The 23,418-nt window shown below is 60.5% G+C and overlaps 1 protein-coding gene across 5 annotated transcripts; it reads right to left on the reverse strand.

The window, feature by feature from the left end:
- Positions 1-5: 5 nt before the first annotated feature.
- Positions 6-21,973, reverse strand: SMTN (smoothelin). 5 transcript variants are annotated; one of them, XM_077187898.1, is made up of 22 exons: positions 21,765-21,973; positions 16,609-16,769; positions 16,273-16,366; positions 16,086-16,164; positions 15,708-15,991; positions 14,124-14,226; positions 13,723-13,940; positions 13,533-13,596; positions 12,309-12,363; positions 11,420-12,228; positions 10,364-10,467; positions 8,235-8,351; positions 7,068-7,226; positions 6,901-6,976; positions 6,467-6,631; positions 5,854-5,916; positions 5,628-5,691; positions 5,127-5,297; positions 4,908-5,028; positions 4,685-4,836; positions 3,183-3,356; positions 6-936 (listed from the first exon to the last, which is right to left on the reverse strand). In XM_077187898.1, exons 1-21 carry the CDS (start codon positions 21,813-21,815, stop codon positions 3,212-3,214), a joined length of 3,255 nt encoding a protein of 1,084 aa, XP_077044013.1. In that variant the 5' UTR covers positions 21,816-21,973; the 3' UTR covers positions 6-936; positions 3,183-3,211. The 5 variants fall into 5 exon arrangements, with proteins under 5 accessions (XP_077044013.1, XP_077044014.1, XP_054501942.1 ...); XM_077187899.1 differs by having other exon boundaries at positions 13,723-13,928; positions 21,765-21,972; XM_054645967.2 differs by having other exon boundaries at positions 11,420-11,743; positions 12,271-12,363; positions 21,765-21,971.
- Between the last annotated feature and the right edge of the window lie 1,445 nt (positions 21,974-23,418).

Consider the following 23,418-nt stretch of genomic DNA (forward strand, 5'->3'; position numbering starts at 1 on the left):
AGGCATTGCCCTAGATAAACCTTTATTATCTGGCTGGTGTTGGTACACGTGTCAGCGCAGGTGTAGAGATGTGACAGAAGGGCGAGCAGCACTGAGCACATGGGTGGCCTGAGCTGGAGAGGAGAGTGGGGACGGTTGTCCCAGCTTGCACCGTTCACCTTGCACTCCCCTGGGACCCCTTGCTGCTACCCCCTCCCCAGCCCACAGGTGCCCCTAATGTGGAAGTGCCTCAGGTGCACGTGGAGGTGGGAAGCAGGGAGTTGGCACGGTTGTGGAGCTGTCCCCAGGGAGGTGACACCAAGCAAGGCCTGCAGTGGGCAGAGAGGCTTCGTTGCAGGGGACCAAGGGAACCGCTGACAGGTGCTGCCTGCAGGATATACCATGACCCTGGCTGAAATGCACAGCCCTGCTCAGCCACAGACCCATGAGGTGGCCCGAGTCTGAGGGCACAGCTGTGCCCGCGCTACCCCAGGGACATAGGGATGGTACCTGCAGGGCAAATAATTCTTGGAGAACAAATAACTTAAAAGGCTGGAGTATGGGGGGCAAGCCAATGTGGGAGCATCCCCAGCAGTGCCCACCTGGCTCTGCCCACAGGGTCAGCCCACAGCTGGCCGAGGCAGAAGCAGCTCTGCCAAGGCAGAGGTGTGGGGGTGCCCTGGTGGAAGAGTTCTCCTGTCCCCAGTGCCAGACCCATGGCCCCCCAGACCCTCCCAGGCAAGCAGCTCCCTTGCCCGCAGGCAGCTCTGGGGTGAGGGCAGCAGTGGGGGTGGAAAGGGCAGGCTCTAGCACTCCTTCTGCCGCATGCGCAACTCGTGGCGACGCAGGTGGTTATAGAGGGACTGCACGTAGGTGAAGACGCACTTGGCGTCAGGCTTCTTCCCCATGATCATCATGTCTTCAACCTCCACCAGCGGCACGCAGTCCACCAGCGTCCTGCAGAGATGAAGCCTTCAGCATGGCCTCAAACAGGCTGCCACGTGTGGGGGCTGGGATGGGCACCCCACACTGCCCAGGGCCTGCTGGTGTGGGCACTGCTGCCCTCAGACCTGCTGAGCTCCTTTCACACCCCTCCACCCCACCCTGGTACCACAGTCCTGCTCCTGACACTGGGAAAAGCATGTGCTATCTGCCCTGGGAGGTGCCTGCCCCAGGGCAGGGGTTTCCCAATTGTCTGCACCCCTGGCTCCCCAGATGCTCTCCATCCCACTTCTTGGTGCTGGCAATCATTCCCTGCTAAAGCCGTGCCCACCCTCCTCCTCTTGCTCCTCCAGCTGATGCTGATGTCCTCTAGAGAAAGTCCAGCCTGGCTGCAGGTGTCTGCTGTGCCCTTGCCTCAAACCCCACCAAGTGATTCAGGGAAAGCAGGGGATGGGTCTTGGTTATGTGCTGCCCCTTACTCCTGCCTCAAATCCTGACCCTGATGTTTTGCCTTCTCCTAAGCCCTGCCAGTCTGGCTCCCTCCCCTGCCCTGGACTGGAACCCAGGGGCTACCTGCACCAAGCACAGCACACCCTACTGCCCTGCCTCAGCTCACTCAGCCCTGGCCTATCTTCTCTCTCTGCCCCACCACAGTGCAGGGGTCCATGCAGGACCTGGCTCCAGGAGCTACCAGTCTTGTGGCACCCTGGAAGATCAGTTGTGGTTGTGTCCCCATCCCCATAGTAGCCTTGGGGCTCTGCCACTGCCCTTTTCGTGGGGTGGCCTACTCTGCCTTGCCACCCATCCAGTTCCCTGGGCTATGTCTCTGCCCAGGTTGGGTCTCCCTGGGTCCTTGAAGGGACTGACAACACAATTAGGAGTCATGATGACAACCAGGAAAGGCATGGAGCAGATCTGGCAACCTCTTGTCCTCTCCTTCCTACAGGGAGAGAAGGGGTGGGGGGCACAGAAGCAACCCCACCACTTCTGCCAACCCTCCTGGCCTTGCCCAGGCCCCACACCCCTACCAGGCACTGTTTCCCCTTCAGGCTGCTGCTGCTGCTGGAGCAAGGGCTGCATTGGCACTGGGGGCGGTGCTGACACAAACTGGCAGCACCTGCTGCTGCCATGGCCAGTTCAGCTGCTTTGGCCTGGGCCACTCAAGTTTCTGGCCCCAAGGCTCTGGGTGCACAAGGATGTCCCAAGGCAGGGATCTGCCCCCAAAGACAGGGTACACAAGGAGGCTCTGAACCCTAAGCTTGCCACCCACCACAACACCCTCAACCCCCAAGCCCTGAACCTCCCCTCTCCCCTCCTGCAGTAGCCCCACTGCACACGTTGGCCCCCTAGAAGAGTCCCATCCCAAGGAGCGACCCCAGCCAGTGCCAGCCCCTGGGGAGCACCAGGGTCCAGGAGAGCCCCCCACCCTGAGTCCCATGGCCCCAGCCATTGCATTAGGTCTCTGCTGCCTGCTCAGTGGGCTCCAAGCCCACAGCCTGGCTGGCACCAGCCCCACCTCATGATTTGGCCACCGTGAAGGTGGGAGGGATAATGCTTGGGGCCTTGGGAAAGCCCTTGCCACTGCCAGCCTGGCTTAGGGTAGTGGTGGAGCAATGGCAGTGCACAGAGAGTGACTCTGCCCTTATAAAGCCATTGTTTGGGCCCTGGTGTGCCAGCACTGTGCAGAGCCAGGGGAGCCAGAGCTCTAGCGCCAGCCAGGATGCCCTGAGACAGGCACAAACACTGCAGGACCTGAGCCTTGAGTCACACTTTCCAGGCTCCCGCTTCTGCCCATATATGAGCAGGCAGCCTCTTGGAGCTGGGCATGCACCCTGAGGCAGGGGAATTAGGCAGCAAGTGGAAGCAGTGATGCTGCAGCATCCTGAGGGGCCACCCACACTCAGACAGCACCATTCAGAACACCTTGGGTGGCATCCCCAGCAGCTGACCCCTGGGTCAGGCTCAGCCATGGGGGCACAGCTCTGTTCTAACTACTGCCCTCCCCACAGCTGGAGAGCAAACAGCACTCCAGGGTGAAACAGTACCCCCTGCCCAAACCTCCACAAGGTGCTATTCCAGAAGGCTGAAGCCCAGCCAGCTGTCCCTGCCAATTTCCTGCTAGGCCCTGTCTGGCACCGCCAGGACTTGCCCCTCACCCATCAGCATCCCCCAGTCTCATCCACAGCCGAGGCAGTCAGTTCCCTGCCGAGCCCTGGTGGTGGTGGGCACATGGGCAGGTACTTGGAGGGGAAGGTTCTCACCATCAGTCCTGGGGGGGGCTGACAATGGGCTACGACTTTTTGGTTTTTACCAGCCCCTTCTGGACCAGGCAGCGATAGAATTCCTGAATGTATGTGTACACACACTTCCAATCTGGCTCGCGCATCCGGACCATGTCCTCCACGTCCAGCAACTGTGGACAGTCCGCGTGCTTCCTGGGTGCGGGGAGAGAGAGGGGCAAGCCAGTGACCGCAGCCCAGTCAGGGAGGGGAGGAAGAGAAAACAAGAGACACAGATCAGTGCAGTTCCCATCCCACTGGCAGCTGCTCCGCTCTGGCATGCTCTGGGGATGCACGATGCAGGGGCAGGAGGGCTCCAGGCACCCCATGCCAAGGCCATTCAGTGATACTGGGGGGGCACAAGCAAGGGGGAAAGGGGCAGGTGAGTGGTGTGGAGAGGCGTGAAGTCCAGAGGGAAAGACAGACAGAAGAGGAGGAGGAGTAGGAGGACGAGTGAGGTGTTCTGGCACGCCAGGTGCTCGGGGTGCGGGTTCCAGAGCGGAGCGGCGCTCTATACAGCTCCTATATAGAACTGCTGGGAGGATGGCGGGGGGAAAACCCAGCCCTCCTGCCCAGCTCCACTTGGAACCGCGCGGCACAGCCCTGGTGCAGGAAGCTCAGGAAAGGACGCTCACAAGAGCTGGAGGAGGAGGAAGGACGAGAGGCCACCTGGCTTCCAGGCCGGAGAGATCGATGGCTCTCTCAAGTCCGCACACCAGTTTCCCAATTAAGGCAAAAAATCCATTAACAGGAGCGCCAAGAGCCAGGCCCACAGCCCCCTTCTCGCTCCACCAAACAGCACCACGGCACCCTGGGAGCTTGTGGGAATCCCCATCTCACCCTGCCACCTTGGACATCAGCAGGATGGGACCCCCCCCACCCCCAGCCCTGCCCTCTGGCAGGGTACTGGAGGAGAAGAGTGGGTGGGTGGGAGAGAGACAGAAGGAAGGAGAGAGGGGCTGGCTGCCAGCCCTCCAGCTAGGTGCACTCCCATCTCTCAGCACCCAGGAAAACAGAAGCAAAAAGGGAAAGGAAGAGACTGGAGAAGGTGCAATGGTGTTTGAGCCCCTACAACTGTGAAAGGAGGAACCTGGCATAGGTCAACCCTGCTCCCCCCACAGGTTGCAGTCCCACACCTGGTCCCCCAAGATGGAAAGTACTGCTGGAAGCCAGGTGGGCTCATGGGGCTGCTGCTCTGCCTTTGGGTGCTCTGCCCCACATTCAGGAAACCAGACCCCTATACCCACCCTTGCCACACCAGACTGGGCTGCACTGGCCTCCTGTGACTCTGCCCATACCAGCTGCTGTTTGCCCCCACAGCACCTAACCTTGTTGCATTGCATGGGGGGAGTGACACCTACAGGCACCCACCTCCAGCACCATCAACTCCATGTGTCCCCACTCGCCCCAGCAGCGAGCAGGAGAGCCACCCCAAGCTGCTCCAAGCCATCCCAAGTCCATATGATGGCCAGAGAGGTACGTACTCTGCAGAAGAGAAGGCCACCTCGAAGTTTTGGCGGCGGTTCTGGGGCGTCAGCTTACTGTAGTCAAATGCATCAGGGAAGAAATTGTGGACCAAGGCACAGAAGGCCATGCCATCACTCCAGCTCGATGAGAAGTTCTGGATGTCCACGTGCTGAGAAAGCAACAAAGTTACCAAGGGATAGAGTGACTGGCCCTGGGACAGGAAGAGGAGGTGGCACTCACCTCATAGCCCCGGGTCTTGGCTCTGCACCAGTCCAGCAACATCTGCTTGATACTGTTGGCATTAGGCACACCAAAGCTGGAGGAGCGCTGCACAGTGGTCTGTGTTGCTGCAGGGTTTGAACTGTGACAGGAGACATGGAGTATTATCCATAGCTGCAGGGTGTTGTTATTTGTGCAGCAGTTACTGCCCTGGCCAGCCTGCCCCAGGCCCAGCCTCACCTCCCACCCTCCTTCTGCAGCTTCTCCATCATGGCCTTGCGTGCCTGAGAGGCCGATGTCTTGGGCAGGCTCTGAGCCTTCATCAGTTCCTTCTTCTTCTCCGCCTGACGCCGCTCCAGCGCGGCCAGGCTGCTCTGCCGAGAAGCACTCTCATCTTCACGGTCAAAAATGCTGGGAGAGAGACAGGCAATGCTAAAGGGGCTCTGGGCAGCCCAGAGGAGGGCAAGCAGTGGTCTCAGCCCATGGCCAGCCCTGGAACTCTGGAGACCTCCATGTCCTTGGGATAGAAGAGAGGTGGCTTAAGGTCCTCAGCTGGCAGACATATCTCTGTGCCCAAGGAAGGACCCATGAGAACCTCTGAACACAGTGGATGTACCTCAAGGACCAGGAGGCTTTGGAGTCACATTTGTGTGAGGACACTGCAAGCTGGGCAGAGGATTTGTGCAAGCAGATAAGTGACAGGGACTATGTGGGGCTGTACCCACAGGCACCTCTGCTCACCTGCCTGTCTTTTTGGATGAGGAGCTGTAGGATGATTTAGTTTGAACGAAAGTGCTGTTGCCATCTGCAGAGAGAAAGGAAGGAAAGAGGCCCTGGGCAGAAGCTGAGGGCAGCTGTGCCGGGAAGGCAGGACTCTGCCTGCACGGGGGCACTGATGGCTCAGCAGCAGTGATGCCCCAGGGTTACACCCTGAGGATGCTATGGGGAAAGGGCAGGAAAAACTTACTGTCTGATCTCTTCACATAACTTGACTCCATGGTTGTAGTACGGGAGGTCTTGCTGCCATCACCTGCAGGGACAAAGCAACAGGAACTGCTGGGCTGGGAAGAGCGGCAGCCACAGACACATGCTGCTGCCAAGCATTCACACCCACTCACTGCAACAGGGAAAAGTCCCAGGTGGTAGAGCCATGGGCATAGCAGGCAGAGGGAGGACAGAGCGCACGTGCCCCCCAGGCAGAGAACAAAGAGGCAAGCGCAAAGCAGCAGGGCGCTGGGGCATCCCTCAGCCCCTGCAGCCACTCAGCTTGAGCCATCCAGGGACTGGGAGAGCAGGGATATAGGAGGCAAGACACAGGCCAAAGGTGCAGATAAGGCCCTGCCATCCTGACAGGGTTGGGGATTCAGAGCGAAGTCACCAGAGCAAAACCCTAATTATCCCCAGGCAGGCTCTGGGCAAGCCAGAGACTCAGCTCTGAAACACTGTCCTGCTCCCAGGACAGTCTAGCCAGACTCAGGACAGGCAGTGAACGGTAAAGGAGCTGTGGTGGCAGAGCACTGGGAAGGATTCTGCAAGGCCCCCAAAGGGCTGGCACACCCCCCTCCTGGCCCAGTCCATACTAGACTGGATAAGACGCTCAGTCTTGGTGACAGTGCTGCATGCCGAGCCATCGGCTGACTGAGTGCTCTGTGTGGTGGTGGTCTCTGTGGCATGGCCAGCCCTTCCTGTCACAGATTGGCTCCTAGCCTCCTGCAGCCGCTGGTCCCGCTCCTTCTCCCGCTGGTCTGCAAACATGAGTGGGAGATGGCATCAGCAGGGAAGTGGGGTGGTGCTCATTGTTTCTGCCACACCAGGAGTCCTGCAGCTACTGCTGGCCCACAACTGGTTTGTGGGAAGGATGATGTCCTTGGTGTCACAAAGCCAAGGGGACAACAGAGGAACCAGCACACACTGGTTCCTACTGCTTCCCCACAGCTGGACAGCCACACTTCAGTGCCCTATATTTGCCACCACCACCATTCTGACCCTAGCAGGGATCACCATCCCCGAGTACCTCGCTTGCGCTGGCGCAGCTCCCGCATGGCATTTCGAATCAGCCGTCGTTCCTCAAAGTCTGTTGTCCGATCCAACTGCAGGAGGGGGAAGTCATCATTAGTCTTCTGCCATCAGCTTGAGGTCCCTTTACCTTCTTGCAGGAGCCCAAACCAGAGGAAGAAGTACCATCTTATCCAGGATATCCTCATCTTCAATCTTGCTCAGCTCCTCAACATTCAGCTTGCTCCTTCTCTCCACTTCCCTCACTTGCACCTTCTCCATGCCGTTGGGCAGCTCTGGTTCTCGCCTTGGCGCCTGCTGCTGCTCCACCACCTCTGGCTCCATCTGCAAGAACATCACCATGCAGCTGAGCCCCCTGCCAGCTTGGCCACACCCCCACCTCTTCTCAGGGTCCAGGCTCTCATCACCCTGACACCTGCCCAGTGCTACATACAGGCGGTGAGAACCCTAGAGAGGATGTGCCACATTGGGCCTAAGTGCTCTCAGCTGGTGGGTGCCACAAGCATCTGCAGCACCCAAGGCAGGCAGGGGAACATGGCAATCTGCAGCACCCCATGCCCCAGGAAGACCCAGCAGTCCCTCTCTTCCTTCCAGTCTGGCTGCCATAATATCTCCAAATCCTCTCTGCTCCCTGCTAGGAGGTGGCTGGGTTCCCCAGCAAGCAGGAGTTGCCCACAGCTCTGGGCCAGGCAGTGGCTGTTACCCAGCAGTGGGCAAGGTGTTGGCAAGGCCCGTGCACACCATTAGCAGCACAGGGATTTTCATGGAATTAAGGGACTTAGTGTAGAGAAGAGCTTGTGCAGCAGGTCAAGAGCCTTCCTCTGCATCCCTGCCAGGATCTAGGCCAGTTCGGCCCTTGCCTGAGCACAGCCAAGTCCCTTTCAGCACAACCCCCCAGCAATGCATAGCAGGCAGTGGGCCAGGCCCAGAATAGGGCACAGGGCACCAGAGATGACAGAGTGGGGCCAGAGCAGCCATGCACACACCTGGTCCCATCCTGCATCCTGTGACCTGGTAAACCGATCCATGGCAAAGCCATCAGCCGGAGTTAACACTGGCCACATGCACCCATGCCACCACCTGTGCCTGGTGCTGTGGTGGAGGCAAGACTGCTGCCTGGGGCCTCCCACCTGGCACACTGGGAATGCGAAACAGGTGGGTGCACAGCCCCACCAGCGAGCCCAAGGAGTGGCAGATCCCCATGGTACCGTGTCCCCGTGCACCACTGCCACAGTCACACCTTGTGCCAGGGCTACAGATACCCCCAGGAGCCCTGGGGGCTGGTGACCCCCTCCCTTCCCCCTGTCATGGGACAGGGCTGCCCACACTCACGCTGCTGTTGCTTCGGGAGAGATGCAGGGTTGATTGCTGGCGTGTACTGGAGAAAGTGGGTGGATGGGCCACAGGGACACTGGGCTCCTCAGTGCCCTCAAAGTGAGCGCAAGGGTCCTGTGCTTCCAGAAAGAGGGTGCTGATGTCCTCCCTGCGGGGCACCTGCAGCCCTGGTGCCAGCAGATCGAGGCGGCGTCCCAGGCGCCCCAGCTCTGCCCGTAACTCCAGGTGCTCCTGTTCCAATGTCTGCAGTGCCTGTGCCAGCGCCTGCACTCGCTGCAGAGCCCGCTCCAGCTGCCCCTCTGCTGCCCCCCGGAACGCCACCAGCTCCTGCCGTAGCTCTGCCAGCTCTGCTACCCCAGCCTGCGCCAGCCCCTCCAAGTTGAGCCCTGGCATGATGGCGGTGCAGGCGCTGCAGCGAGCCCCGTTCAGCTGTCCTGCTGCCCTTTATAGGGGCCCAGGCACCCCCCCGGCTGGAGGCTGGCCCGCTCCCTGCCTGTGGGCTATTCTGGTCCCAGCAGCCAGGGGTCCCGTGCAGGGGTGCTGAGCCAGGCGCCACACTTGGCAGCACATCCGGCTGTGGGACCAGGTGGCTCAGCAAGGGGAGCCCTGCAAGAGGCCCCCCCACCCCTGGAGGCTTCCAGGGCCAGATACCAGCCATGGGGCTAGTGGGGACTAGCCCTGACCACAGCAGTGCTGGGTGAATGAAAAAGCAAACCACTGCTGTGTTCTTCTGTCCAAGAGCCTTCCCACTCTGGGCCAGCATTGTCCACAGCACAACATCTCCAGCCCCAGGCTGGCATTGGTGCAAGGGCGTTGGTCACAGCACGGATTTTAGGTCTTCATACCCCTGTGCTCCCCAGTGCCTGCCCCAGGGGGAGCAGGTCCCTGCACAGGTACAGGCAGCACCCCACAAACAAGAAGACATGCCACTGTGGCTACTGCCCCCAGGTCTCTACAGCCTGCTGGTCCTCCAACCAAGCCCTACATGGCAGGGCTGCCAGCACCACTGCCTCATCCTCCTTCTCCTCACTGCCCATCAGGAGCATACCTGGAGGCTGCATCTCCTGCCAGGCAGCCAATGGGTCTCAGGTCCCCCACCTTGCTTGACAGACCCATTAATACCTTAATGAGAGCTGACAAGTGCTTGGGCCAAGCATGCCCAAACGCATTAGCACAGGGAAGTCACCGCACCGCAGCCAGCTGCCCAGAGGCAGGACCTGCTGGCAGGTGTGGGCAGCACCTGTGGGCACTGCCTGCCTTATGCTGGCAAGGGCTGGGCTGAGGATCGGGTGAAGCCAGTGGTACCACAGCCACTGGCAGTGACACAGGCCACCCACAGGGCCGTTCCTGCAGAGGCAGCCAGGCGTGCGTGGCCATGAGTGAAACAGAGCCACGTTTGACATCCTGGCTCCTGCCAAGGCGGCACACGGACGCCTTGCATTACCCTAGATGGGCAGGAGCAGATTAAAGCACTTGAAGGGCTGTCTCCTGTGTGCACCCAGCCCCAGGATGGCCACAGCCTCACAGCCTGCCCTCCCTGCAAAGACACTGCAGAGGGGTTGTTTTTTCAGATTTTTTTTCCTCCAGTTGCACCCAAGAATCCCTCCTCGTCAGGCTGGGGCTTTGGGCACTCTCCACTCAGCATGGCATAGCAGAAACTTGAAAGACCCTAACCCACAGCTCCAGGGTGCTTTAGAGACCTTTGAGGAGTAGCTCCCCTCCAAGGCAGGCTCCCCAGACACATGGCCAAGGTCCATCCCCGAGGAAAAACAGAGGGGTGGTTGGCAATGGGTTTTTCCCTGAGCTGCTGCCACCCTTAAAGGTGTTTAAAACAAAGTGAGACCCACAAAAGATTCCTTGTCCCCCTCTGCGCACCTCCCCAAGTGTCTGAGTACATGGTGGCACAGTCCAGAGTGCAGGGGGCTCATTCAGGGCAGTGCAACCACACACAAAGTCCAGGGTCTCTTGATGAAAAAAACCCTATCTAAACAAAAGCACCAACCAAAACCAGACAGCCTCTGCGGCATGCTGCCTACACTAACTCCTTGGTCCCTGGTCCCCAAGCCCTGGAGCTGCCAGGTAATGGCCAGGTGCAGCACAGTCCCACAGACCCCCTGGGCACTCACCTTGGTGACATTGCTGCTGACACTGCTGATGTTGCAGATGCTGCTGACGCTGCTGGGGATGGTGGTGATACGGATGGGGGCATTCCGCAGATCCAGAGTCACCTCTGCAAGGGGAGCAAGAGGCATGTGGGGTCTGAACCAGCCCACAGGCTCAGCCCCACAGCTGGGGAGTGGCTCTGGCTGGGCTATCTGCCTGCCTCACACATCCTGCCCTAGCAGGGAGCACTGAGCTCTGGCATAGGGAAAGGTCTTTGGGGGTGAGCAAGAGATGGGGCAATTGAGACCCCTCGCTGCCCTGGCTTATCATCCACCCCAAAGAAGGGCGCTTTCTGCAGTGTTTCAGCTGGAGCCAAGACCCCCCAGTGAGAGGGATGGCCACATCTGCGGGCAAGCAGGATTGGGGCAGGGCTGGAACAGACACGGTGCAGCTGTGGGATGGGACAGAGCAGGATGGCGTGGGCTCCCCTGAACCAGCAGGTCAGTGAGGAGAGGATGGGGCAGGGCTGCAGGGGCAGGGCAGGGATTGGAGAATGACCCCAAACATAAACACAGTAAGACGGTAGGGCTAGGGACAGGCTGCAGGGCAAGATGGTCTCCTCGAACTGAGATGCTCCAAGCACGATGAGAGTGCATGCCAAAGGATGAGGGCTACCAGGCATGCTTTGTTCTTCTGGCAGCACTCAAATGCCCCTGCTGCCACTCTGCCACCGATCAGCACCCACCTGGCCTGGCTCAGCATGCCTGCCTCCACCTGCCCGCCTCCACCTGCCCATTTGTGCCCATCAAATGTCAGTGCCCGACGGCCCACTGGCATCCACCTGCTCCACTGCCCAGCTGTGCACACTGTCGTATTAGGAGCACAGTCCCGTAGTGCTTACAGCCCAGTAGATGTCCATTCCCGTGCGGTGCCCACCTTCCCGAGAGATCCACACCTTTTTCAGTCCCACCTCCCTGCATGACACCCATGCCCATCACCCCTACAGTGTCAAGCCTTATGACAGATGCCATCTGCCCACTGGACCTGTCCTGCACACCCCGTACCCCATCAGTGCCCACCTGCCCGCTGGCCGCCGGGAGTGGCCGTGATGCGGGGCGCCAGGGGCTGCACGCGCCCATCCTTGATCTCGATGGTGAAGAAGGTCTTCATGGCGTCGAGGCGGGAGCCGGCAGGGCGCGGGGCAGGGCGCTGCTCTGCGCCGCCGCTGCCCCGCGCGTTTTGAGCGGGCGCCGGCGGGGCCGTGCGGGGCCCCCGCTGCCATTGGGCGGCCCCGGCCCCGGCCCGCCCCCCCGCGCCGCCCGCCCCCGCCGGCCCGAACCGCTGCGCGCGCTCCCGCACCGAGCCGGCGGCGGGGGAAGGCGGGGGTCCCGCGGGGAGCGGCGCTGCGGGGATGGGCGCGGGGTCACCGGACTGCGGCCGCCAACGCGTGTCCCCGCCGGCCTGGCCTCGCACCGTGCATGCAGCGCCCCGCGGTGCCCCCTGCGATACACTGCTGCCCCCCATCCTGGGGTGCCCCCTGCGATGCATGCTGGCCCCGCCCCGGGATATCACACTGCGCATGCAGCCCCCCCTAGGTTGCCCACACGACGCACAATGCCCCCGGAGCGCCTGACCGTGCATGCAATCCCTCTCGTGCTCACGGGAGGTACTGCGGTGCCCCAGAGATCCCATCATAAACCAGCATTTCCCAGGGTGGCTGCAGCCCCTCAAAGCCTCTGCTCCCTCCCCCCACTGCACATGGATAGGAGGGAGGGAGGGATTCTGGGCAGGAAGCAAAAGGGGCAGGTAGGCAGCCAGCAGCATCCTGCGGCATCCTGGCACTGCGGAGCTCCACACCTGCCCAGGCTCCAGCAGGGACATCCCACCACTGGAAAGCAGAGAATGGAGGCAGCCATCACTAGGATCTTACCCGTGGGGCCAGCCAGGGAGGAGGGCACCAGCTCCCACCGGTGAGTATTTGGGCGAGCCGGGGTCCCCATGACCTCCTGGGTGGGCACTGATGCTTGGAAAGAGACAGGCCAGGGAAGGAATGACAAAGGAGGCAGAGGGTGAGCACAGCACAGGTGCTACTGGCATCGCCCCACCACAGCACAGCACCCTGCAGTCTCCCTCCCCATCACTCCACACTCCCCAGAGCTTAGTGCCAAAATCCATCAGCACTTGTGGGCTGCCTTGCACCCCAGGCATGGGCTCTGTCCTGCAATGCAAAACCCCACTGCAGAGGGTAGGCTGTGTGCCGAGCAGTGCAGTGGGGGTCCCTGGGATCTGTGCTGAAAGGTTGGGATCACCCCTGTCCTCACCAGGCCCTGGCATATCATCGCCTCTGGAGAGACCTTGAAGGGGCCAGGTGGCTCAGCCTTCAAGGGTGCAGGCAGAGCTCTCTGCCCTTGGGCTGGAGTCATTGATGCCCATGGAGGGAGGGGGCTCAGCTTCTCCTCAGAATCCAGGTTTGAGCCCCCTGTGAGGCAAGGGGGGGGTCAGATCCTGCACACTTGCCTCTACCCCAGGGCTGTGCCATGCTTCAGCCTATCACCCCTAGCATCTTCCCAGGGCATCTTCCTTCCCAGGAGCCAGCAGCCTCCAGGGGCTCCTCAGAAGGACAGCAACCTCTGACCCTGGAAGCAGAGAGCTGCTTTTTGTTTTTTCCACATTTCCTCTTGGCATAGCCATGGGGATGGTTTTCCCAGCAGTAGGAAGAGGGCAACTGCTGGCCACTGGAATCCCTCAGGGCTGTGGGGAGGCCCTGCAGGGTGCTGGGCCCAAGGTGGGGGTGGTCAGAAGCCAGCCGTGCACAGCTCCCAGCCTTATTGGGACAAAGAATGCAAAAGGCCAGGATTTGCTACTGGCACCGATTCCCTTTCATGGCCCTGCAGTAACCCGGCCAGAGTGGGAGCCCCAGTAAACAGCCCGCCTTACACCCAGTTCCCTGGCTGGGGTGGGCATTGCCACCACTTGGCTAGGCAGCAATCGGCCCCCAGCTAGGGGTGGCCTTTCGCCTGGCCCTGTCCTGCACTCACATTCCTGGCCCAGCACACGTGGGCTGGAGTCATGTCCCCAGGGCTGCCTGCGATGTACATGCTGCAGGACAGGGGAGCAGGGGGGCCTTGGGGTGGCACTGCCCAGCTGGCAGGGGGACAGCTCTCATGTCACCCCCCTCAAGGCTACACTTACCCACTGATGGCCTCTCATGTCTCCCACCTGGCTCCAGCACCTGGCAGTGTATCCCAACATGAAGCTGTGGGAGTAGAGGGGCAGAGCACTCAGCTGGGGGTTACATGCAGTCCACCCATCAAGTTGGCTTCACCCACAGACTGCCAGCCCTGGGCAAGGAGGGCAGTGGCAGCTGCCACCAGTTTTGTACCTGGCTGCCAGCACTGGGCTGGCCTGGGATGAATTGCTCCCCTCTGGGGCTTTGTGACACACTGGGCTCTGGGGCGCTGGCAGGGCTGCCCAGGTTCCCTTCCTTCCAGGCTGCCTGGGGCTGACCCTGCTGCAGGTCCTCACCATCATCCTCAGGCTCTGGACTGGGCTCTGGGACTGGCTGCAGCGCCAGGAGCACGAGGTTCCCTGAAACCACAGCTGCGGGTGAGAAGAGTCTCTGCTCAGGTAGCCTGCAGCTGCCTGCAATGCATCCTGCAGCCCCTCCAGGCACCTGGCTGCCCTGCCCACCACTGTGAGATAGTATGCCCTCCATCGTCCTGCAACTGGCCCCAGGCATGCAACCCAGACAGGATTTTGCCATGGACATTTGTGGGAACTCACCCTGAGCACCAGGTTTCTGGGGGTCTCCTGCTTGCTGGCTGCACAGCTCCTGCATCCCAGCTGGGACATGCTCCTGCTCCACCACATCCTCTTGCTTGCGGGCCTGGGGGGAGTAGAACCAGCCCTGCTCCAGTCACCCACTGGGCCACCATGGCCCATTCCAGCCAGGGATGCATAGGTTGTGGACTCTTCCCATGCTATCCAGGTCGCTGCCTGCAGGCTGCTGGGAATTGACAAGCCAGTCCCTGCACAGGGGTCACAACAAGAGGCTCACAGGGGGACAAGTGTTCCCACACCCTGCTGCATCCTGTGGGCAGGGAGAGAGACAGTGTCTAGTGAAGGCGGACCCCAAACCTGCCCCATGCCTCCAGCCCAGGCACTCTAGGGCTCTGTGATGCAGAGAACATCCAGTTTTACAATACCGTGTCCCTGTCAATAGCACCTGCAGCTCTGCTTGGCAAATGATGAAATATTCCAAACATAGGACCACACGCAGGTGACAGATCTGTCTCTGACATAAGTCAGAGCAGGGTTGGGGTGTCCTGGTGTAAGCTAGGAAACAAGGTGCCAGTCCTGGCTGTGCCAGTGCCTCTAGCAGCACCATGACTCTAGGGCAGGGGGAGATGAAGAGGGGCCTGTACCCTGAGAGGGCACAGGAGAGCCAGGCCCCAAACCCAGGAATGGAAATGGCCACATAGAAATCAGCCAGATCAAGTGGAACAGCCCTTTCAGCTGCTCAGTGATCTCCCAGCCCAGCCAGGGCTTGGGGGCAGCATGGCAGCACATCCAGATGAGGAGGCAGACAGTGCTGAAAGGTGGCACAAGGCTACATGCCTTTGGCAGTCTCCTGCTACAGCCCTGGGGCAGGCAGAGGAAGAAGCAGGGCTGGACAGAGGCAGATGGGAGAACCCACACCTTCTTACCCGGCTGCGGGTACACCCATTGCTTCTCCTCTTCCCACCCTTGCAGGGCAACCCCACAGGGTTGGATGCAGAGATCTCCTACCACCACAGAGTCTCTGCAGTGTCATCCCTGCTGCACTGAAAACCCCAGTTTGTGCTCATTCCTTGCAGCTCTGCCCACCAGTTTATCCCTCCCCCATCCAGAAAGCTCCCAGCAGCTTCAGTCCAGAATGAGCTCTGGCCCCTCGAAGGCTAGGAGGAATAGCCATTATGAGAAGGGGGACAGGGAATTGAGGTTTCTACCCATGCAGGAAAATTGCTGCAGGAGAGATGAATAGCAGTTGCCTCCAAAGAGCCCCATCCCCAAGAACTGGAGCAGAGATGGGTGCACCATGCGCACCAGGGGCTCCCAGATCCCCATCAGGTAGCATCCTTGGGAGAAGCCCAAGGGGCACCCTGGCCTGAAGACCCAGCCCCAGCTCACCACTGCTGGGGCCATGCTGGCACAGCCCAGCCGTGTTTTCCCTGTCCCCAAAGACCCCAGCCCCACCTGTCTCAATCCCTTTGGGCAGGCAACCACAGCTTGCCCAGGGCTCTGTACTCCAGACAGGCTGGCACAGGAATCCCCATAAAAGGTGAAATCTTGAACAGTCCCACCCCCTGCAGTGCTCTACACACTCACCACTGAGCCTTTGGGCTGCTGGGCAGGGGCCTGCTTCACAGCCTCCCCATACCCACTCTCCTCTGGCCCAGCCAGTGGTGGCTCTGCATCGTCCTGCTGGCTGCTCTTCCCGCTTTTGTCTGTGCCTGGAGGCTTGGTGCTATCCTCACCACAGCTTTTTTCACTCCCGGTAAAGACTGGTGTTTCAGCATTGTCCCTCTGGAAGATTTTCCTTTCCCCAGGCACAGTGGGGGGCTTGGTGCCATCCCTTCGGCTGCTCTGCACATTCCCAGCCAGGGTTGCAGCTGAGTGGGAGCAAAGATGGTGTTCAGGAAGGAGCTGCCCACATCTCACACCTTCCAGGGCTTCCCCCCCAAGAACATGGGAATGGTGCCTCACCTTCAATCTCCTCAGCCCGCAGCTTACGGATGGCAGCTCGGATCAGCTTGCGCTCCTCATACTCACCCGCTGCCCGCAGCTGCAAGAGGGAAGGACCCAGGAAAGCCCCGGCACAGGGTGACCTGTGGTCAGCCCCAGCACAAGTTCCGTCCCAGCAAACAATCTGCCCCGGCACATGGTCGCTCACCAGTTTTGTCAGTTCCTCCACGCTGGTGATGGCCTCGAGCTGCTCAGACAAGGCAGCCAGGGCTGCCTGCTGCTCCTCTTCCAGGCGCCGGGACCTGAGCAGGGTGAGAGGAGTGGCCATCTGGGAGCTGTCACAAGTGCTTGCGAGCAAAGTCCCCTTGTGGGCAGCTGGCAGATCCAGGCAACAGGCCCCACCATGCACCAAGCTGCTCTGTGCCACGCTGCTCCCACCCTCATGTTCACTCAAATCTGTCCCAGCCATAGTGGGGCCAGGTACCGCAGCCCCCATCTCCCAGGGCAGAGGCAGGGAATGACCCCAGCTCACGACAGGACTCACTGTGGCCAATTCTCCTTGTTGTCCTGTCGGTGGCTGCTGCGTTCTGGGCGGAAGCGCTTGGATGCCAACGTCTCCTCGTCTCGCTCCAACTCCTGCCGCTGCAGCTCCCGGATAGCCGAGCGGATGCGGCGCCGCTCAGCCAGGTCCAGTGTGGCCTCCAGCTGGGTGCACAGGGCAGGGCTCAGCACTGGCTCTGGCTGCTGAGTCCCCATCTCAGCCCTGGTGCCGCCCTCTCCCACACTGCCATGAGTTGCCCACGCTCTGGACAAAGGCACTGTCTGTGTGTGGCACCCACGTGCCCAGTGTACGCTGCCCGGCACTGCCAGGCCCTTCAGGAAGTGGGCACGGCCCCCCCAGGACAGGATGCTGGAACCAGCCATAGTGAAGAGGGGCTGTCACAGTGGCACCGAGACCTCTGGGCATGTAAAGGTCAAAGAGACAAGCATGGGAAATGAACACCCACCAGTGGTCCTACTGCCTGCAAGGGTTGGTGCCCTGCAGCTCTGCCCCTCCCAGTAGCACCAGCTCTGGAATAAGTCCTCCTACCCATGCCAGTCCCTCCAGCAGCAAAGGGACAGGAGAGCCCATTCCCTTCTCATCCCCTGTTCCCCAGGAGGTGCTGGTTGAAAGGACCCCAGCATCCCACCAAGGAGTCAGCTTGTCCACCCTGCAGCCCTCCCCATTCTCATTCATTGCTAGCACATAGCAGGTGGCTCTTGGAACCAAATCCATGAGTGGGATCTGTTCTAAATCCAAGTCCAACCCTTTATTGTGTGGGAAGCATAGCCACAACTCACCCACAAATGCCCCTCATGAACATCTCACAGGCACTCCAGGTGCTCTTCAGCCCACCAAAGGCCAGCACCTGGCAAGGGCATGCAGAGCTGCTCCCCCTCTTCCAGATCAGGTCAGCCCCACTACCAGCTCCAGTTTTTCCAGAGCGCTATGAACACACCTCCTGATGTTCAAGGGGCAGAAGGCAGCCAGATATGCAGTGAGAGGCCAGTCAGGGCAGGCATGGCCCCACTATCCTTACACTGTCCTGCTGTAGGACATCAACACCACCCTAACATCAGGAACCCGGAAGGTGATTTTCCATGGAGCTCATTAAAATAAACCAAATGACCAACACCAGCTGCTGTCAGCATCAAGCTCCATTGTGCTGGGAGAAGCCATGGCTATGCCATAGGACAAGTGCATCAGTCCCTTCCCTTCCTATCCCATGGGCCACTGAGAGGCCACCCATGCAGGCTCTCCGGGTTCCGCTGCAGCAGGGATCCAGGGTTAGTCCCTTGACTGGACCTGAACTGAGCCACACTGCAGGCACCACACCACTACCTGTATGCAGACTTCTCTGCAGAGAAGCTATCTCCCTTTGCCCTCTCTGCTTGGAGTTTGGTGATATGGGAGGGTATTCCCATCTTAGTGAAGCCAGCAAGCACAGAGCAGGCACAGAGATGCCATGTGCCATCCCAGCAGCAGCCAAAACTGTTGTACTCTAACCTTTGCCAGCCACAAAGCCCAATAGGGAGCATTATCCTTCCCCAGCTGGGAAGATACTGGTGGCCAGGACTACCAAGCCCTAGGGCAAACCAACTCTATATAACACATAACCTTTGGGGGAGCTGCCTGGAGCCAGGGTGCTCTTTCCTTCCCACCCCAGCAGCCCCCACCACGCCAGCAGGCAGCACCATTCCTTCCAACAACCTGGCTAGACCTGAGGCCTGCAGCCCACTCTGGGCTTTTATCCAGAGCAGGCACCTCTGCCACCACAAGGCCAGGGAAGCAGCTGGGAAGAGCAGGAGCCACGGCACTGCCAGAGCAGTGGAGAGTGTTGGAGAGAAAACCAGCACCTCCATCCTCATGGGCCTCTCATTTCCCATCTGCCCTAGATGGCTGCTGGCATCCCAAGGATGCCACTACAGTGGGGACAACTATGACCACGAAAAAGGCATGGTCCAGCAGCAATGGCGGCCAGCCAGGAAGCCTGGCTCCCTGCAAACAGGGCAGCATAGATGGGCTGGGAAGTGGTGGAATTTGGTTCAGCTCAAAATGAGGGGATGAAGGCAGAGCTTTGTGGTAAGGACAAGCTCTCCCTGCAGACATCCAAAGGCTTTGAGAACAGGAAAACAGTCCTCAGCTGCATATTGGGTGGCCAAGGCCTTGGCTATTCCCTGAATAAGCTGCTGGCAGTGAGTGGCTTGGCCCAAGCAGCTGGGTCAGGCTAGCTGGTTGGGGGAGAGAGGAGAAGGGGCGTGTACACAGCAGCTGCAAAAGTCGTGAGTGCCAGGAAAGGAGGACACAATGCAACACCACCCCTGCAGACACTGGTGCAGAAAACATGCTGGCACCAGTGTGTGCTGAGTGGCACCCACATGCCAGCTCTGGGGTCTGCCCTATCCAGGAGGCTCCAGCTGGGACCTGACATGCACTCAGGTCCTGGAAGGCTTCTCCCCACAGGAGAAATGGCAGGGCAGGAGAAAATGCCTTATTCCAAGCCCACGTCAGCAGGGAGCTAGAATGAGGCAAATGAGCAGCTTTGGAAGCGCCGTAGCCAGTAGCAAGAGAAAGCATGACGGAAACCACAACAGCTGTGAAGGACCAAGGGGCCCAACCCTGCCAGCACAGGAAGACTCAGGGATCGGCACATGCCGGGGGCCTCATGGGCCCTGCCCAGCTGCCAGCAAATTAATGGTTCCAAGCAAACACCCTCCTCGGCACACAGAGTGCCTTTGTGAAAGGGCACTGGCACAGCACCCATAGGCTGCTTCCCCACTGATGCCCAGCACAGCAGTGCTCACAGCCCTGGTGCAGTGGGCAGCTCCCCCAGGAGGGCTGCAATTACCCTGGCATCCCCCATGGCTCTTTGGAGTGCTGCAGCACACAGCAATTTGGAGGCTGGAGCCTGGCCACAGGGAAACTGCTTTGGGACATCTGATGAGCCTGGAACACTGAGCACCACCTACAGCCTGAAGCTTCACTGGCACCTTTAGAAAGAGCCATGGGGAGCATGGCTGCCCCCCGGGCAGAGGAAAGGAGGAAGGACACTGGATGACAGGGATATGGCAGGGATGCAGTGCTTCTCAGGGCCATTGAAGATTTGCCAAAGGCTACTGGGTATAAGAAGAAGGGGATCTCATGGCAGCAACTTTTCTAGCTCAAGCCTGCCCTGCCTCTGTCTCCAAAGGTATTTATATCCTCCTTAGTCAACCAGACTAAGAGTTGGAGAGGCTGGGAGAGGGAAGCATTCCCCAGCCCAAAGCTGGCAGACCTCAGCCTGGAGCTCAGTAGAGCTGTAAGCACTCAAACAATCTCTTGCTTCTGGACATCCACCTAATGTCCACCCTGCAGTAGCACCCACCCCATCCCCCACAGCTCCCTCCTCCAGCTTCTCCAAGACCTTGGTCTCCTTTATGCAGCACCATTGGTTCATCACAACCGGCCTCCCTGGGACTGGGATACCAGTGGGCAGCTGGGGAGGGAATCATGCAGATGCCTATGGCAGGAGTTGCAGGGCAGGGGCTTCCTGGCAGCTCCCAGCCCAGCCAGCACAGGAGTGAGGGGGCTGCAGGGACCTCCTCAAGTCCCCCAGCCTTCTTCTTTCAGTTTCCCTGGGGACATTAGATGCTGCTGCCTAGGCGTCACTTGAGACAAATGAGGAGAAGCAAGGCAGAGTGGAGAGCTGGGGAGAGCAGAGAAGACGGGAGGAAGCTGTGGGAGAGGCAGTTTTCCCTTATATGGACTAATCCTCTTCCAGCTGAGTGGAGCCAAAAACCTAACCAGAAGAAAAATAATTCCTTCCCTGCCTCATGCCAGCTCAGTTGAGGCTCTCCCCAGCTTGTGCCACACAGCACAGGGAAATGTGGGTCACAAGCACAGTGCTCTGGGAAGGCGAAGCTTCAGCATGTCGAAGAAAAAGCATCCATAGAAGCAGTTCTTGCTGCAGGATGAGATCCACCTCCCTGGGCTGGCCAGACACCAGGAACCCACTGCTCCTGAGGCTCCATCTCAGATCAGAGACCTCGGCTGGGATGTGGCAGAGCTGGAGCACTGGCAAGATGGGAAGACACTCTGACCATCCATCCCCGTGCCTCTGGATAGATGGCCCATTGGCCCCGAAATCACCCCACGAGAAGCAAGTGGGGTCCTCAGATCGAACCACGGGCAGGTCTGCATGTCGTCACTCCGAGCTGGCTGAGGGCTGCAGGACAGAAGGCTCAGCCGGGGGCAGCCCCCGTGCGGACCCACTGCACAGCCCTCACTTCCCGCCGGCATCCCGACTCTTTCCTGTACCAGCAGAGCTGCCTTCCCGGCTGACTCAGCTTCCTGCTGTGACTATTCCCCATCGCTGGCCCGGGCCACCCCGGCTCAACCCCCAGGGCAGCCAGCATAGCCCTAGCCCCGGGCCGGAGGTCCCCGGGGTTGCCCAAAGCCGGGCACTTGTAGGGGCTTCCCGGGACACCAGACCCGGCTGAGTATCCTGAGTCCCTTTTCGGGACACGGAGGCCCTCGTCCTCCAGAGCCCACCGGCCGCGGCAGCGCACGACTGCAGCTCTCGCTCCTGGGGCAGCGCTCCGGCCGGTGGGTGCCCCAGGAGCCGCCGCGCAGGAGGGGATGGGATGCAAAGCCATTCAGGCAGAGCCCGGGAAGTGCGCCTGGCACAGCGCCAGCTCCCCGGCAGCGCGGGAGCCCGCAAGGAGACAGCGGGGAGCAGGGAACTGTGCCAACATCGGGGAACGATTCCCCGGGATCCGCCGGCCGAGAAGATGGAGCCGGGACAGGCGGTACGGCCAGGCGTGGTTGCGAGCAAAGGGCCAAAAGCGGCCAGAGCAGCGGGGCCAGAGTCTTCGGAATCACCAGAGCTCGTGCTGGAGCTCACCCCGGCCCAGAGCCCGACCCAGGCCAGTGCGGGTCCCTCCAGGTGCTGCCGCCTGGGACCAGCGCTGGATCTCCAGCGCAACAACCGCTCCCAGAGATGGCTCCAGAGTCCCCCGGCCGAGCAACAGACCCGAGGCCCGCCCGGTCTCATTCTGCCCGCGCCTGAGACAGCGGCCCCCGGCCCGGGGGTGTTCAAGGAAACTCCAGGCACGATCTACCCCCGGAACCGCCGCGGGCGCGCACCGTACCCAGAGACCCAGAGCAGTCTGGGGACTTACCAGCTTCCGCAGCGCTCCCTCGTCCATCCCGAGGAGACTCTCCTGAGACATCCTGCCCGTTGGGCCCGGGCTGCTGCGGCCGGGACCCGGTGTCGGCCGAGACAACAAAGCACGGCCGGGGCGGCGCGGCCCTGCGCTGGGTTCCACTGCGCTCCCGCCCCGCCCCGCTCCCCTCCCTTTCCCGACTCCGCTCCGCTCCCGTTCGTGCTCCCAATAGCGCCGCAGGGCCACCGCTTCCCACCGCCCCGCCTCGCCCCGCCGCCGCCAGCCCGGCCCGGCGCCGCCCCGCCGGACCTACGGGTCCTGTATCCCGGTGCCCAGCCCTGTTCTGGCACCGTGTAACAGCAGCCGTGCCGTACCATGCTGCGCCGCACTCACTCCCGTCCCGGACCCCACGCCGGTGCCGGTGTGGCAGAACTCGGGCCTGGCCACCTTGAGGTAGCCCCCCAGGGTGTATCGCTGCCCCCAGAGTGTCCCCGAGCCCAGCCGGGCCGCGGGGACTCCCCACCCGCAGGAGCTGCTGCGCCCCTCGGCTTGCGGGATGCGGGGCAGAGAGCCACCAGCACCTCCTGCCCAGAGGCCCTCCCCACCGGGCCCGGGGGATCACACCGTGGGATGCCCCTGCATGATCTGGGGAGCTGTTTGAGCTGCTCCCTGACACCGCTGCAGGATTAATGCTCAGGGCACCCCCAAAAACTTGTGAAGGCTCCCTGAGGATATGTTTTGCCCCTCACATGGTCCTATTGCTTGCTCCAGCTCAGAAGCTGCTTGTGGTGTCCTTGTGCTTACTGGTGTCTTTATCCTGTTCCAGGTCCTAGAAGGCAGTTCCGGGACAGCCAAGCCCTGGTGTCGAGAGGTTCCCCTGGAGACCCCAAGCTCCTCACCTGCAGTTGAAGTGCAGCCCTGCTCTGTAGAGGACAAACTTGTTGAGGCTCAATCTTGTTTCTGGGCAAAGGCCAGAAGTATTCCCTGGAGAGGACTAAGTACCTGACATAACCCAGAGGTGTTGTGGGCTCTGCAAAGCAGGCAGTGGCCATCTGCCTCCAGCTCCTAGGTGGTGGGAGAGGTGCTGCTCCTTGCCTTGTCCAGCAACCCAGAGACTAAGGGGTTCTCCAGAGAAGATCATAGAGATTAAGTTCACTGCTTTTCTGGGAGTTCCCAGCGATCTGGGAAGATGGATGGGATGGAGCAGGACCACAGCATCATCTGACACAGGGAAGAACCCACCATGTTAGGCCAGAAAGATGAGGTGTGGTAGAGGTACCTAGAAGGTCCAGCAGTTTCCATACTGGGAGTGTTGGTTCAGATGTCTCACTTCAGGCCTGTTTGCCAGGGTGGGTCTCCAGCTGCACTGGCATCCCAGAGCCCTCTGCTGCCCTAGGTTCCTCAGCAGCTCTCCACTCTCCAGGCCTGAGCAGCATTGGGCTCCACTGGAGCATGACAGCCCCTGCCCAAGCAACTACACTAAAGCCAACACCTCCAAGCACTGTGCCATCTAACATAGCATCACCCTCTGCCAGACTCAGCAGCAACATCATCTTCACTTGCTGGATGATCCCTGCCATGTCTGCCACAGAGCTGCCACACAGGGGTCTGGGGTCTGCCGTGCCCTCAATCTCTGCTGTCACACAGCCCCTCAGGGACCAGGCACCAG

Source organism: Agelaius phoeniceus, chromosome 18 (genome assembly GCF_051311805.1).
Source record: "Agelaius phoeniceus isolate bAgePho1 chromosome 18, bAgePho1.hap1, whole genome shotgun sequence".
Classification (NCBI taxonomy): domain Eukaryota; kingdom Metazoa; phylum Chordata; class Aves; order Passeriformes; family Icteridae; genus Agelaius; species Agelaius phoeniceus.